Source organism: Aulonocara sp. 'chitande type north' Nkhata Bay, linkage group LG12 (assembly GCF_057382095.1).
Source record: "Aulonocara sp. 'chitande type north' Nkhata Bay isolate Kocher_YH1m ecotype deep benthic linkage group LG12, A_spYH_male_GT1.1, whole genome shotgun sequence".
Lineage (NCBI taxonomy): Eukaryota > Metazoa > Chordata > Actinopteri > Cichliformes > Cichlidae > Aulonocara > Aulonocara sp. 'chitande type north' Nkhata Bay.
This window is the reverse complement of record NC_141355.1, coordinates 10,612,033-10,628,900: the sequence shown is the minus strand read 5'-3', so window position 1 is coordinate 10,628,900 and position 16,868 is coordinate 10,612,033. Positions and strand designations below refer to the sequence as shown.

Here is a 16,868-nt window from a genome sequence, read left to right as displayed (position 1 = left end):
CATGTTGGAAGACCCAGCCTCGTTTCATCTTCAAAGTTCTCACTGATGGAAGGAGGTTTTGGCTCAAAATCTCACGATACATGGCCCCATTCATTCTGTCCTTAACACGGATCAGTCGTCCTGTCCCCTTGGCAGAAAAACAGCCCCATAGCATGATGTTTCCACCCCCATGCTTCACAGTAGGTATGGTGTTCTTGGGATGCAACTCAGTATTCTTCTTCCTCCAAACATGACGAGTTGAGTTTATACCAAAAAGTTCTACTTTGGTTTCATCTGACCACATGACATTCTCCCAATCCTCTGCTGTATCATCCATGTGCTCTCTGGCAAACTTCAGACGGGCCTGGACATGCACTGGCTTCAGCAGCGGAACACGTCTGGCACTGCGGGATTTGATTCCCTGCCGTTGTAGTGTGTTACTGATGGTGACCTTTGTTACTTTGGTCCCAGCTCTCTGCAGGTCATTCACCAGGTCCCCCCGTGTGGTTCTGGGATCTTTGCTCACCGTTCTCATGATCATTTTGACCCCACGGGATGAGATCTTGCGTGGAGCCCCAGATCGAGGGAGATTATCAGTGGTCTTGTATGTCTTCCATTTTCTGATGATTGCTCCCACAGTTGATTTTTTCACACCAAGCTGCTTGCCTATTGTAGATTCACTCTTCCCAGTCTGGTGCAGGTCTACAATACTTTTCCTGGTGTCCTTTGAAAGCTCTTTGGTCTTGGCCATGGCGGAGTTTGGAGTCTGACTGTTTGAGGCTGTGGACAGGTGTCTTTTATACAGATGATGAGTTCAAACAGGTGCCATTCATACAGGTAACGAGTGGGGGACAGAAAAGCTTCTTACAAAAGACGTTACAGGTCTGTGAGAGCCAGAGATTTTCCTTGTTTGAGGTGACCAAATACTTATTTTCCACCCTGATTTACGAATAAATTCTTTACAAATCCTACCATGTGAATTCATGGATTTTTTTTTTCACATTCTGTCTCTCACAGTTGAAGTGTACCTCTGGTGCAAATTACTGACCTCTGTCATCATTTTAAGTGGGGGAACTTGCACTGCACAATCGGTGGCTGACTAAATACTTTTTTGCCCCACTGTATAGTGTTACATCATATTCTATAAGGATGTTATGTGTTTGGATACTTTCTGCCCAGTTTGACCCACTTAGCAGAAGCCAGCCTGTTTAAGGCTCTGATATCTATTCTGTATGACTTAAAGCAGTTATGACATGGTCTGATTTTCTCACCCAATAAAGGAATATTTAATAGAATGAAGTCTACTCTTCATTCTATCAGAAACAGTTATCACAGCTCGTACATTTTCTTTTTACACATATATGTAAGCATTGAGCCAAATGTAATAATGTCAACATATTAAACAAACAATATTTGTCTCTTATATATAATACATCTATATATACACTGTCAGAGATACTTGTCTTTGAGTGAAGATTTAAGGTGATATGAAATTCAAATAAATGCAACTTGAATCTTTACTGAAGCTCAGTATTTAACACAGAGTTCAAGTTCACTGCTTTAACAAATCATAATAATCGAATAATAAATATAATATTGGCCATATTATTATATTTACATTACTAACGTGAGATGACTTTAGTCTCATGAACAACATAAGCTAATTGTTATTTACTAACTAATCTTAAAATGACTGTTCAGTACAGAAATGAAGCCCAACAATCATGTTTTTACAGTCCTGTGGTCTCATCCTCAGATACTTAACAAATCAAAATGATCTCATGAAAAAAATGAATGAACAAAAAAACATTTTTTCGCCTTCATTTCTGTCAAACAATGCTGTATGAAACGTTTCTCGCAGTTAGTATCATGGTTACTAGCAGGGGCGATTTTAGCCCATTTTTGGGGGTGCTTCAGCAAAATGGTTTGTTCCAGCTCGCCTCTCCCCTGCTCTGGCTCTACACTGAAAAAATGGGAATTGGCAGGCTTTTGAATTTGCACAAATGAATTTAGTTAATGCTACACAAGCCTCTCATGTTTCTCTTATTTACATGATTAAATAAAGTACCATTTACTTGATTATAAACAATACTGAGACTACTCATTTTTCTTGCATTGATTTAAAATGACTAAATTAGAATACTAAAACCATTGTAATCATGTTTGACCACAACTGGAAATGATGCAGTATATTCATAGACAACAACTAAATGTGATTGGATAATAAGACCGACCTTATCCAATAAGACAACAACATAATTTAAGGAGAGCGCAATTGACCGCCAGATTCTGGAAGACTGTTCAGCCACATGCAACCTTTGGCACTGAGTCAGGCATAGTGAGAAGGTAAGTAATTTAAATACATTTGTTTTAGTTGGGTACGTTTTCACAGAATTGTTGTAGTGCATGCTATATGAAACGTAATCTGTAATGCATCTACATGTTGTTTTTACAGTGCTAGCTAAAGTTGGTATTAGCTTTGTGGCTAAAGCTAAAAAATATTAACAAATTGCACATAGTCGGGAGAAAGCAGCTGTTGTCGGTCAGATATGGAATTTATGCATGTGACAGAGAGCACTGACGTTTTTGATGGCTTAGCAAGTTAAAACGTCACTGAGAGAGCAATAGTGTTTGTGTTACTCGTGCTAGCTATGGCTACATTGGCTAATTAGTCTGGCTGTAACCGTCAGAGTTTCAGAAGCTGGGAGGGCCACAGTGCCATACCTTAATTCTTGCTGATGACATGCACTCAAGTTATAATAAGGATCCTGACACCTTAGACGTGGGTTTAAGAACCTGTGCCCATAAATGCCAAATCATTTTTCTATTTAGTCATTGTTTTAGGTGAAGTGTCACTTATTTGACTATTCTATCGGTCATGCCCAAATAATACAGCAGATATCTACAAGGAGATAAGTTTGTTCAACAGACTATGTCTTATTAAGTGATGTATTGTGAATTTTCCAACATCGGCCCAAAACAAATTAGGACCCTCCCCCCCCCCCTCTTTTTTTCTAGTTTGTGTAGAACATATGTGAGCTGCTTCTCAAAGATTGGTACTTTAAAGAAACCATTGATGCTCTTCTGGACTGGAATACCTTTTTTCAATTAAAATTAATGTTTTTTGTGATGGTGGAATTTTTACCTTTATGATTACAGAAGTCAAAACATCAGATGATGATAGCTTACCATCTAAACTCCCCATCTCTTGGCAAGTCTGAATTAGAGAGCTCAGCTGTATCGGCCTTTCTAGTGGATTTGCTTAAAGAGGAGATAGCTTAAGTCATTAGGTACATATTCCCTGACATTCTAGAGGTCAACCTTGCACAGTGTGTGACATAAAGAGTATAACTTATAGAAATGGAATGGTACTGGCCCAAAGGGCAGCAGGTGGATTGCCAGAATACTGAAAAACCATATCTGCATTGTACCACAGCATATTCTACATTGTCAGAGAGCTTGGTGGCTGGTACAGAGAGCACGACAGAGCTTTTGAGCTCCGCCCAGTATCCACAAGAATATTCACTCTCGCTTCACTCTGTGAACTCCTTGATACTTATCCATTGGTTGACTATGAGATTGGATCAGTCCACATTGTGACTTTAAAAAGGCATATAGAAATAAAAGGTGTTCATATAAGTGTAATAGGTTCAGTCGCATGTATTTCATTAGATAAATTCTTCTTTTTTATGTCTGATCTTTATAACTTTGAGTATTGGGTATGGATAGCTTTATGAAAACTAAACTGAAATTATTCTTTCTGAATGTCTGATATGTAATTCTTTGTTGCCTACAGAGTCCTATGGGGAGTCCTATGGTCCTAAAGACTGTTTTGGCTGACGGAACCTGTCGAAGGCTCACTCTCTAATGGAGCGCCTGAATCAACTGAGGATCTCATCGTTGAAGTCAAGAGACAGTGTTGTCTTCAGGGCAGTTTCAGACTTCAGTTTATGGATTCCTTGTTTGGGAATGAGTTTCTTAACCTTACCTCAGTTTCAGAAGTAGCAGACAAGGGGACTCTTAAAGCTATTGACATGTCAAAGCCCACCACATGGACATAAAAAAGAGTAACAGAGTTGGTGAAACTCAAGATGGAAAAGACTTTTTCATACAGAAGACATGAAGTTGTTCGTGATGCACCAATGGTGGAGGCTTTCATGGCAAGATGGCCTGCTCTATTTGATTTCCATGAGGTAAGGTTTGCCTCATACACGGTGTTCTTGTGGTATTAGCCTAAAATGGTTAAGGCACAGTTGTTATTTGACAGCCCATTTCTTCAGCATGAGTGATTGCGGCCTTCTTCCAGGTATTAAACCTTTGAAGCTCATTTCTCTGTGCTCATGTTTTCAGATCAACGCTGAGTTTAAGAGAATTGCCACTATCCCCCCTCAAACAAAGTTCCTGGCTCAGCTGGATCTCCACTTGGACAACCTGGTGAAGTTGGTCAACAGAAGAGGAGAGCTTGGACTAATACTGAAAAGAATTGTGGCACAAATGGATAATGTAAGTGATAAAGCCTCAACATTCACTTAACACGATCCTCTTTGGATGAAATTTTATAATTGTGGAAGATTTCAAATGTTTCCCATGATAAATTCTCTCATTTTGTATTTTTACATCTGCTTGTTTTTTTTAACCTTCACTTTGTCAACTTATTATTAATTGCCAGTAAACCTATTATTAATTTGTGTGCCTTTACTTTAAAAACATTCATGTAAAGTACACTATTAAAACTTAAATGAAGGACAAGAGCTGAATGAAGATGCTAATTACATACATTTCATTTCAGTGTGAAGATGTTGATGCTGAGTGTGTTAAGGGAGTGTGTATCTACATGGGTGAAGACCCTGGCATGCTTATCCAGGAGTATGTGGTATGTACTTGTCTTTTTTTTTTCTTTTTCTTTTTGGACTTTCCACAGTGTGTCATATTACTTACTTGGAAATGACTAACATGGCTTCTTTTTTACAGGGCATGGAAGAACGTGCCATCAGTGAGACTGTTGAAGACACCACTGTTTGAATTTGTCTTCTTAAAGAGCAAGCTTCAGCAGATGAACAAGAGTTGTCCTTGCAGGCATCAGGGTGGCGAAGACTTTGGATAATGTAGCATTTGCTGTGATAATGCTATTTGGACTCATGTATGCATTAAACCTTGCCTACCCTGCTGACCTTCGCTATAACTTTGACGTTTTCCAGAAGGTTTTCATGGAACTGGATGGAGCTAAACTCTCTAAAGTTCTTGCTTTCAAAAACCATCTGTTTCATTGAGAAGTCAAAGACTGCACTTCTGCAATTCTTTGCAGTTTTTCATTTTGTGTTCAGTAATGTTATACTGCTTATGTTTTTATTGCTTTCCCCTCGTGTGACTGCAATGCAGGATAATTTTTCCTTTTGGTATCATGTTGTAAGAAATTTTTACTGACGATTTTTAGCAATATGTTCTAAGTCAACCTTAATGTCCTGCTTACATGTTTAAAATGAAGATTAAAATTCATGTAGGTGTTTGGTATTAGTTATGTAACAATGTCATTTAAGGCTCAACTTAGTTGAAATCTTATACAGGTAAATACATGTACAGAAGCTGAAACTGTTGTCAAATAACACACAAGTTATATTTGGGTAAATCTGTTTATTCATAAAAGCGTGTTGCTTTTTTTTCAGGTAGTCTTAATTTAGTTTACATTTTCAATTGTGTAATTAATACAAATGTTATATGTAAGAGATGACAGGATCATCTATAAGCACTTTCTTTTATTTGCTGCTGAGGTCAGTTTTTTGTGAAATATTTGCAAATATATTCTCAAACTAACTTTTTCTTTTAGTTATTTCTGCAGGCTATCTTTAAAAATGTGTTAACAAGTTTACATGGATGCGATTTTGGACTTGTTCATGGCAGAATTGCTGCTTTCACTGCTGTTACAGTTTAATAAAGGTGAATTGTTCAGTAGCACTCACAGTCTTTGCCTTTTTTGTCAATAATAATCAGTTAATATTTCAATTGAAAAAATTAAGTAGGATTTAAAGCCATAATTTGTGTTGCAGGAACATAATTGCAATGTGTTTACATTACATAATATCATTGCGTACCACTGGCAAATAAAAATAAGTTGGTGTTAAACATTAAAATATATTGACATTATGCAATACATTGATATTATGATAATAGATTAATATTAGTACATCAAACATGATTTTTTAAAGTAATCTGATGTAAATAAAATACTTTGATCTGACAAGCATTAATTACTTGAGGGAAAGTGGAAAATTAAGTCAGTCATACTTATTCATATTATGTGGGACCGATGTACACAATAAAATCAAGTAAATTGAAAGAACTTTTTTTTTCAGTGTAGTGCTCTTGCTGCCAGAGCGATGGTGGCTGAGACGCAGCGGAGCGGAAGTATAAGTGCCTGGCTTAAAACAGGACATATTAGCTGCATTTAACCTTCAGTTACTCTTTATATAGTTAGGTAGGAGTCAGACCATGTTTCTTTTTAGCTGAAAAGCATTACACCCAGGTAACCTGTTGAAAACGTGTTTTCCGACAATGTTTGCTACCCTACAATCCCTCCTACACTGTAGTAAAATCAGCAACATTTGACCGTTCTGTTGCTCCCATTGAAATGTATACAGCCTATTTAAAATCTAAAACTTCAAATTGTCCATAGCCTACTGTTGGTTACAACTGTCCTGTTTGAAATGGATACTAACTAGCTAACTGACTGAATGCCCATTAACCTTATAACTCCTGTTGTGTGTTTGCGTGTGTGTGTGTGTGTGTGTGTGTGTGTGTTTGTGTACAGACAGACAGCCAGGTTCATAATGGATATAAGGAAGTTTTTTCAAAAAAAAGGAGCCACATTCAGGTAAAAGTGTAAAATCAAATGATCCGTTAATCAAGAACAATGTTGCATCAGTGTTTCAATGTTTATATCTTTTATTAGATGTTCATGTGGTTTGGTTATTTGCCTTTTGGTTGAAAGTAGACTGAGAGAGGACTTTTTGTTAGCGATCTTAATAATTTTTCATCTAATTGAATACAATCTATTTGTGTATGATTGTCAGTCCAAATAGGGAGAGAGGAAAGAGGAACGTGAGGAGAAAGGGCAAGGTCAGGAAGAACCAGGTAAGAAAACAGACAGGGAACAGTGACAGGCAAAACAGAAACTGTTAAACTGACAAATAGAAAAAACCTAATTTTACTCACACAATCTGGAAGTTGTGTTCTCCCTATATTAAAGCTACTATACAGAATCTGAAAAACAAACTGGGTTGAAACATTGTTGACCCTCTTTAACAACATTCCAACATAACATTATAATTGATTGGGGAGATTAAAATTAATGATATATTTTTATGTGGTTCAGCCACAACTCTACTAAAACCTCAGCCAGTAATAGGTAGGCCAACTTTTGGACCGTTCAGTTGTCTGTATGACTGCCGCAGTACGTACATCACATTTGCACACTATCAGAAAGTGCCAAACAGCCCTGGTGGAGTGAGGAGCTGTAAAGAGAAGCAGATGCTCTGTTTATATTCTAAAAATGTTTTAAGCTTGTTTCAAAGATTCTGTACAGCAGCTTTAAATGTTTTCCAAAAGCACACATACACTTATCAGTGTTTCTCAAACTTGTTACAGTGTGTACCACCTGAAAAAATGCAGCAAATTTAACTTTAGCTGTCTATTTCCTTCTTACAGCTTTCTATTAAACAGCTGGATCTAACCAGACATGTGTACTGTCAATTAAATCAAATTATTTTTTACAGAATTCACCTGCTTGCTGCATACAAATCTACTACTGCACATTCACCTAATGTATATAATATATAATGTTGTTCTTCTCTCCCCCTTTTGTACAAGTCGAGGAGCGTATCAGGTTACATTTCACTGCGTGTTATACTTGTATAACTATGCATGTGACGAATAAAGAATCTTGAATCTTGAATTATGAGCAGTGTGCTCATAACTTCATAACTTGAGACTGGAAATATTCATTTGTACCTCTGATGATTTAATTGAATTTCTGAACTTTCTGTGTGACTAATGAACAGCTGAAGAAAAAAAAAGGCATAGATCTTTATAAATGCTACTATGGTGTTTTGAACATGTTACATCATTGAAAGATCTTATGGTGGTGCTAATTACCAACTTGTGGCTGATATCCAACTGTTTGCTCTTCTGGACTTGTGAATTGTTTCAGAATTCTGACAATTTTGAAAGCAAAGTAAAACAGGCAAAGATTCATTACACTGTAACTGAGAACCAAAATGCCAAAAAACATCTTCTTTTCTATGATGAGGAAACTGTAACCCTCCTAAAAGGGAACCATAAAACTAAGGTAATAGCATGTTGGGGCATTTTGGCACTGCTAATTCTTATACTTCTGCTTTTTGGAAATGCACAGTACAATTGGATGGAAACCCAGCTACTTGCAGACAGACAGTGGTATCAGTCAGTTTCTTCAGGGATGATCATTAGCGTAACATCCCCATCCTTTCTCCTCACCAAAACAAAGACTGAGGTGCTGTGCTTGACGGCATCGCTCACTTCCTGAGTGGTGTGGACAGGGTGTCCATTGATGCCAATGATGACGTCATGATCAGTCATACCTCCCCTGCAGAGATATCAACACCATACCATCAATCACAAGCTGAAAAGGTGTCAAACTCTAAGGAAGACACCAGTAACTTTCACACAAGACAAGCCTGCTCCTGTGTCAGCCCCCCCCCCCCCCCCCCCCCCCAAAAAAAAAAAAAAACCCTTCACTGATTGTAAATCTCTTCACTGGCAGATATTTGCATGTTAGGTATGTACATTTGCTGATCGTCTTGCTGTTGGCAGGATGACAGTAGGTTAGTAGGTTACTAGACTGGCAATCCAAGTTGTCACTGAATTGACAGGCTGTGCTGTAATGCTTGGATGTTAGTCAACTGCTGTGTTCTGTGCAAAGTATAAGGCTTCAATGTCATGGGAGGACAATTAAGAATATAGTCTAAAGAAAGAGAGAAGGATTCTGTCTTCCATAAAAAAGATGTCAGCATTGCCTTTGGGAAGTGCAAGAATAATGAGTTTAATCTAAAGCCTTGAGAACTGCAAGAAATTTCTTAATCCACCCAGAAAGGCCTCCAAATGCCAGTTCACAGCAGATATTGTTACACTCTGTAAACCAGTACCAAAACAAGTCCCAACTGTGCAGCTTTGCAATAAAAATAAGAAAATACATAAATAAATGAAGCCCACAGCTGTGGTATCCAACTTTGAAAAGATTTAATCTGTAAAACAGTGTAGCATTTAGGATAACAATAGGAAAGTGTCTACAATAATCTCTACAATGTACACTTAAAATACAGCAAACAAAACCCATAACATTAAAGCTGCACTGGATATTATATTGAAGAAGCAATGCCTTTCCTGTGTAGTTTATAATGGGAAAGTTACACTCAAATGAATCCCCAGGAAATGTATCACTCAACTCTAAAGACTATGTTAGTATCTTTTAGTAAACTTAGCACAATAGTGAGTAAGAAAACTATCACCTGTGATGAATCATAACACAATATGATAATCAAACTTCTGATAATCAAAGATAATCAGAAGTCATCGAGGTGGATGTGTGTGCATGCATACAAAAAAAGACCTGTTGGCTGAAAAATAGCCATCAACAAGATTCTGGAATAAGTATGGTTATATATGTGACTATTTTTCTCTTCAGAATTGGTAGAGTTCATTTCAATCTGTTGGTTTTCTGGCACAGACCCAGTTTTTAAGCATAGTCCACAATTTTTTTTTGTCAGGTTGGAGCTGGGTCTAATGTTAGCCTGCTTTATCCATGGATGTGTGTTTGAGAGCACTGACAAGTCAAAACACTGAATTGTGTCCAAGTTTTAACTGTCAAACTATTGATTTAAGGTGAATCTGAAGAACTTTGATTTATTAAATATTCCACCTACTCTGTGCAATGTTCCAGTGTATGCAGCAGATACAGTGGAAGCTTAGCTGCACTGTACCGGCAGCTAAACAGCAATGTTCTCAAGTTTGAAAGCTCTTCAATTTTATAGCTGTTCTTTCTTGGTTGACACCCCCTCAGTCGGTGTGATGTAACACTTGCTTCACTGTTGACAGTGACACTAGTGTTCCAGCCATTTCTAGTTCATGGCAGGCTCAAGCCTTAGTAATTCCTGGGTCTTAAATAATTTTCTCTTATCTGAGGAAGACAGTTTGGGTCTTCTTCCAGACCATGGCAAACTGGAGACACATACAAATAACTTGTACTTATTTACAGTTGTTTGACTGATGATTCTAAGCTTGAATCTAAGTTAGTGGGATGGCCATTTCAACCCTTTTGAAAATTTCTGGACTAGCCAAGTCAATCAATTTAAATTAACTCTAAAATTCTGCCAAGAAAGTGGTCAAATATCCTACCAGAAGCTTATTGATGGCTACTAATAATATCTGGTTAAATTGCAACTTACTAAGGGATATTTAACCAACTATTAGGTGAATATATACTTTTCTAACTTATTATAATCATTTTTTTCCAAGGTGGAATGATTGTACAGCATACATCTGGAAAGACTTGAAAACAAGAACTGGGTGCATAACTTCCATGCCCAGGTTTTAGCATTAAAGTACATACTTGTTGATATTTTGCTTTGACATAATGATCTGAGATCTTTTATAAGGAATCATAAGAGTTTCAGAGTGAGACACAGAGCATTGTCAAGTTGACACACTTTGGGAGGAGAAAGAAGAGAGAGGGTGCTGCTATTTGGGCCTGACATCACTCCGAACAGCATTCCTGATGTGATGTTTACAATATGATAATTGCCCTCAATATCAGGGGATAGCAGGAAATAGCCACAGATCAGAGATATGCATGAATCTCTGGGGTGTCACAGATGGAAGCCATAACTTATAACAATAAACATTTTTGAAGCACTGAAAGCACTAATGGCTCTAAAACAAGTGTTTGTCCAAGGCAGCGCCATCTTTTGCCCCATATTTGTCACATAAGCAACACGAGGCAACTCCTTCTCCACTATTCTCACATCGCCTTTTTGTGCTGGAAGTTCTTTAGATGTTTGGCTACCACCAGATTAGCCTGCTTTGCAACCCAGCAGCTGGAGTCTCTGTTTTTTTAAATGTAGATTGTCAGACCTACACTAAACAACAATGGAAGCTAACAGGTCCAGGTGTTAAGTTGAATATGCTGCATGGATCCTTGACTATGATCTTACTATTAGGGCAGGTTGGTCAGGCAGAAATCTGACGCTTTTCAGAAAATATCCAGAGCTTGATCTCCGGATGCCAAGTTCTAATAGTACATTTCTGCCCCCTACCTATTAATTTTCAAGCTACATGAAATCTCAGTTTTTCACAAAAGAATAAATGTATTGCAGCACAATTCTTACCTGGATGCAGCTGTTCCAGGTATTACCTCATAGATGTAAACACCTGAGCTCACATCTGGAAATTCTGGCTCACGTTCCTTGAGATCTCGGATTAAACTGGACAATCACACAACAACAGAGAAACAGGTTATCCCACTGGTTGAAATTTGTTTCATATCTCATCAAACATCTACATTTTATTTTGAAATGACAAAAGTAATTATAGTTTATGCAGTATTAAATACATGCCTATATATTTCAAAAGGGCAATAATTAGTACAAAAGGTGTAGTTCAGCTAAACCTCTGAGTGGTAGTACTACTGAAATTCAGTGTGCAAGACAACATTACAGGAACACCAGATAAGAAATTTGTGGTTTTTTTTTAATAAAATTGGTCAAAACCATGCATCTATCTTTTTACTTTTATCTGGTTATTTTACTGTTTCTTCATATCTTTGATATCTATATTGTGATATTTACTGATCGATAGGTAATGGTAACTGCACATGCTACCTTTTTTTAAACTATAATTCCTATGAAGATGCTCCTTGCTAATTGGCCACTTATTTGATAATATAGACATTTGATATAATATTTGTGATTTTCAAACTAAAAAAAAGGAACTTTTTCCTACTCAGAGTTTTTTTGTGTGATTTTAGATCCGTATGACAAAATGAAAACAAACTGTAAATTCATACATGTGAAGTTGTGCTGAAAAGAATGATGTCAAACAAGGCAACGTAAATAGTCTTCAAAGGTGAAATATAAAGATAAAATCAAAAGTAGTCAAAAACAGCCAATTATACCCTCCAGAGGCTTAAATATATGCTATTCACAAATAGAAGCAGGTTGTTACTTCAGCATTTTACATGAATCTGCACTTTTGTAGTCAGAGTCTGCTGGCCATTTAAAAAAACAGGAAGGTTTAAGGCACTGGTACTATTCAATTCAATTCAATTTTATTTATATAGCGCCAAATCACAACAAAAGTCGCCTCAAGGCGCTTCATAGATACAGAGAAAAACCCAACAATCATATGACCCCCTATGAGCAAGCACTTTGGCGACAGTGGGAAGGAAAAACTCCCTTTTAACAGGAAGAAACCTCCGGCAGAACCAGGCTCAGGGAGGGGCGGCCATCTGCTGCGACCGGTTGGGGTGAGAGAAGGAAGACAGGATAAAAGACATGCTGTGGAAGAGAGACAGAGGTTAAGCTGTTACCTTCCTGGACTGCCCTTTCACCCTCTGTTTGGATCAAACCCCTCTGCTATGACAGTGCCTGTATATGGCTCCCCAGCCTTTTAAGTTCAAGGTGGTCCTTAGGCCGGTCCTGTCATGTCTCTTTGTGGCTCACTCGCAGGGTCCCTTGCCCGTGCTGCGTCTCAGCCAGTCCTCAGACCTGCGTCCAGGTGAATTTGTGGTGGCAGTAGGAAGCCCTTTCTCTCTGCAGAACACTGTCACCACTGGCATTGTCAGCACTGCCAATCGCAACAGCCTAGAGCTGGGCTTTAAGGACTCTGACATGGACTACATCCAAACTGATGCCATTATAAATGTGAGTGAATAAGCATTATAAACCTATTGATGCCTTTCATTTTAACTGCCTTTATTTGTTTTTATTCTTAATGAACAATGGGTAAGAAAATGTTTTTGTTTTTTTGTATTATTCATAGTATGGAAACTCCGGTGGACCGCTTGTCAACTTGGTAAGAGGATTTATAGTGCTGTCACGTGTAAAGAGATAAGACCAGGCCATTTGCATGTTTGTTATGCTTGCTGCTATGTAGGCGATTTTCTTGTTTTATTTATGACTGTGTGGACTAAGGTCATGATATTGTTTTATTTAATACCCAGTATCTTCACTCTACTCCCTCAGGTTCAAAATTAAGCCTTCCACAAAATATTTTAGGACAAGACCCGATTATGGAGGTCTTTGCATTGTTACTATGGAATAAAATGATACAGATTGTATATTCATTTATCAAGGTTGCTGCCTCCAGCCTGCCTTCCCGAAAATTGCAGCTTTTTTCTAAAGGAGAATAGTTGCCATACCGAGCATGCATTTTTTTAATTGTCCTTTGCTGTGAAAACACAGATAAGTTATGACAATAACCAAGACTGATGATTTGCATTGTGGGTAAAAAGAACACTTAATAGACACTGAGTTGTGTTATGTGCAGTGGAAGAAAAGGACACAGTACTGCTGTTTCTTTCTCTACATGAGGCAAAACTGTGAAATCAATGAAGACCACAGACACAGCTGCCCCTCTATTTTGTGCTTTTAACAGGATGGAGATGTAATAGGCATAAATACTCTGAAAGTGGCTGCTGGAATTTCTTTTGCCATCCCTGTGGACAGAATACGTCAGTTTCTTGCCAACTCCTACAACAGACAAGCCAGCAGTGAGCAGAATCGTATGTTTTTGTCACAGCATCCAGGAATTCAGTTCATGATAACATTTATTCAGTGATAAAGTCATATATATGTGTTTATTTCCCCTCAGGAAATTCACTACCAAAAAAGAAATTCATAGGTGTCCGGATGGTACAACTCACACCATTGTAAGTAAAGGAAAATTCATTTTTCCTAAATTGTCCTGCATTTTAAATGAAGCTAGTCTTAGCTAATTATAGGCCAATCTCCAACCTTCCTTTCATATCAAAAATCCTTGAAAGAGTAGTTGTCAAACAGCTAACAGATCATCTGCAGAGGAATGGTTTATTTGAAGAGTTTCAGTCAGGTTTCAGAGCTCATCACAGCACAGAAACAGCTTTAGTGAAGGTTACAAATGATCTTCTTATGGCCTCTGACAGTGGACTCATCTCTGTGCTTGTCCTGCTAGACCTTAGTGCAGCATTCGATACTGTTGACCATAATATCCTATTAGAGCGATTAGAACATGCTGTAGGTATTACAGGTACTGCACTGCAGTGGTTTGTATCATATCTATCTAATAGACTCCAATTTGTGCATGTAAATGGAGAGTCCTCTTCACACACTGAGGTTAATTATGGAGTTCCACAGGGTTCAGTGCTAGGACCAATTCTGTTTACATTATACATGCTTCCCTTAGGCAGCATCATTAGAAGACATAGCATACATTTTCACTGCTATGCCGATGACACCCAGCTCTATCTGTCCATGAAGCCAGATAACACACACCAATTAGTTAAACTGCAGGAATGTCTTAAAGACATAAAGACCTGGATGGCCGCTAACTTTCTGCTTCTTAATTCAGATAAAACTGAGGTTATTGTACTCGGCCCTGAAAATCTTAGAAATATGGTATCTAACCAGATTCTTACTCTGGATGGCATTACCTTGGCCTCCAGTAACACTGTGAGGAACCTTGGAGTCATTTTTGACCAGGACATGTCCTTCAAAGCACATATTAAACAAATATGTAAGACTCCATTTGCGCAACATCTCTAAAATTAGAAATATCCTGTCTCAGAGTGACGCTGAAAAACTAGTTCATGCATTTATTACTTCCAGGCTGGACTACTGTAATTCATTATTATCAGGATGTCCAAAAAACTCACTGAAAAGCCTTCAGCTAATCCAAAATGCTGCAGCAAGAGTACTGACAGGGACTAGAAAGAGAGAGCATATTTCTCCTGTTTTGGCTTCCCTTCATTGGCTTCCTGTTAAATCCAGAATTGAATTCAAAATCCTGCTCCTCACATACAAGGTCTTAAATAATCAGGCCCCATCTTATCTTAATGACCTTGTAGTACCATATCACCCTATTAGAGCACTTCGCTCTCACTCTGCAGGCCTACTTGTTGTTCCTAGAGTATTTAAAAGTAGAATGGGAGGCAGAGCCTTCAGTTTTCAGGCCCCTCTTCTGTGGAACCAGCTTCCAGTTTGGATTCGGGAGACAGACACTATCTCTACTTTCAAGATTAGGCTTAAAACTTTCCTTTTTGCTAAAGCATATAGTTAGGGCTGGACCAGGTGATCCTGAATCCTCCCTTAGTTATGCTGCAATAGACGTAGGCTGCCGGGGGATTCCCATGATGCATTGAGTTTTTCCTTTCGAGTCACCTTTCTCACTCACTATGTATTAACAGACCTCTCTGCATTGAATCATATCTGTTATTAAATACCTTCTTCAGGAACAAAAGGCAGTACACAGCTGTTTCACACCTTAGGGTTCACACTCCCTTGCTACCTCCCAGAGTCCTCGAAGAGACAAAATACTCTTCCTGTGGAGTGGTCTGCTTCCCCCAACTTCCTTACTACACCCCCACCATTTGTCTTATAGTGTGAGTGTGGAACATGTTTAAATCCAGTGGCACCAAGGCATTATAAAATAAAATAATGTGATTAATACATAAATAAAAGAAATTCCTATACAGGGGGCAAACTCCTCAAGATGGGTGGTGACCATGGTGGCCGTTTAGAAGTCGGCCATCTTGGATACAACTTATGTTTTTTCAACAGGAAGAGGGCCATGTGACACATCAAACTTATTGGTAATGTCACAAGAAAAACAATGGTATGCTTGGTTTCAATGTAACATTATTCTTTCATGAGTTATTTACAAGTTTCTCTTTGTTCACAGCCATTGACATGTCAAAGAGGTTAACACGTGAGGAGTGGATCGAAATCGTGTTGATATCTGGTGAACGCAGTAACCGGGTCATTGCAGCAGATTTCAATGCAAGACTCCCTACAAGACCACCCATCTCCCATGCTACAGTTAGCAAACTGCTTGCTGGTTCAGTGTTGGATTTGCCAAAATGTGGACGCAAGAAAACTTTCACTAATGAAGGAAAATCAGTGGCTGTCCTAGCTTCATTCAGCAAGAGCCCACAGCGTATCACTCGCCGCATGTCACTGGAGAGTGGCATTAGTCGAACATCCCTTCGGCGGATGTTAGCAACTCACAAATGGCACCCTTACAAACTCTAGCTACTGCAGCATCTCAACGAGGATGACCCAGATCGGCGCACAGAATTTGCAGAATGGGCAAAACAAAAATTGGAACAGGACCCTCAGTTCACGCAGAAGATTTTGTTCAGTGATGAGGCAAACTTTTATGTGAATGGTGAAGTTAACAAACAAAACTACCACTATTGGTCTGACACGAACCCACATTGGATGGATCCCTCCAAGACTGTTGGAACAACAAAAGTGATGGTTTGGTGTGGTATATGGGGTACAACGATAGTGTGTCTATTCTTCATCAATGGAAACCTCAAGGCCACTGGGTATTTGAAATTGCTACATGATGATGTGTTTCCCTCTTTGTGCATTGAAGCTGGCACGTTCCCTGAGTTTTTCCAGCAAGATGGTGCACCACCACAATATGGGTGCCATGTCTGAGCATTCCTAGATGAACAGTTTCCTGGAAAGTGGATTAGTCATCGTGGGCCAGTTGAATGGCCCCAAAGGTCTCCCGATCTGACCCCCTTAGACTTTTATCTTTGGGGTCATCTGCGGTGTTGCTATCAGTGTGTGAAGAGTGGGAGAAGAGGGTTGCATTGACAA

The 16,868-nt window shown here is 38.6% G+C and overlaps 1 protein-coding gene and 1 pseudogene across 2 annotated transcripts in view; one reads left to right on the top strand and one right to left on the bottom strand.

Moving 5' to 3' along the window:
* Window positions 1-2,034: 2,034 nt before the first annotated feature.
* Window positions 2,035-5,920, top strand: LOC147316951 (uncharacterized). The gene is made up of 5 exons (XM_086313490.1): window positions 2,035-2,325; window positions 3,776-4,172; window positions 4,330-4,482; window positions 4,769-4,852; window positions 4,951-5,920. The coding sequence occupies exons 2-5, from the start codon at window positions 4,071-4,073 to the stop codon at window positions 4,999-5,001; spliced, it is 390 nt and encodes a 129-aa protein (XP_086169616.1). The 5' UTR covers window positions 2,035-2,325; window positions 3,776-4,070; the 3' UTR covers window positions 5,002-5,920.
* Window positions 5,921-7,822: 1,902 nt separating this feature from the next.
* Window positions 7,823-16,868, bottom strand: part of LOC147316949 (serine protease HTRA1-like) — a 31,695-nt pseudogene continuing 22,649 nt past the window's right edge. The window contains exons 4-5 of the transcript XR_015131698.1: window positions 11,394-11,489; window positions 7,823-8,596 (exon numbers count right to left, since the gene is read on the bottom strand). The product of XR_015131698.1 is annotated as a serine protease HTRA1-like (transcript). The remainder of the gene's footprint in view (window positions 8,597-11,393; window positions 11,490-16,868) is intronic.

What these genes read in the sequence shown, in the direction of transcription:
- LOC147316951 (XM_086313490.1), top strand. Translation starts at nt 4,071, where the DNA reads ATGGAAAAGACTTTTTCATACAGAAGACATGAAGTTGTTCGTGATGCA. An exon ending in CTCTATTTGATTTCCATGAG is followed by an intron (nt 4,173 to 4,329) that starts GTAAGGTTTGCC and finishes TCATGTTTTCAG; the next exon opens with ATCAACGCTGAGTTTAAGAG. An exon ending in TTGTGGCACAAATGGATAAT is followed by an intron (nt 4,483 to 4,768) that starts GTAAGTGATAAA and finishes ATTTCATTTCAG; the next exon opens with TGTGAAGATGTTGATGCTGA.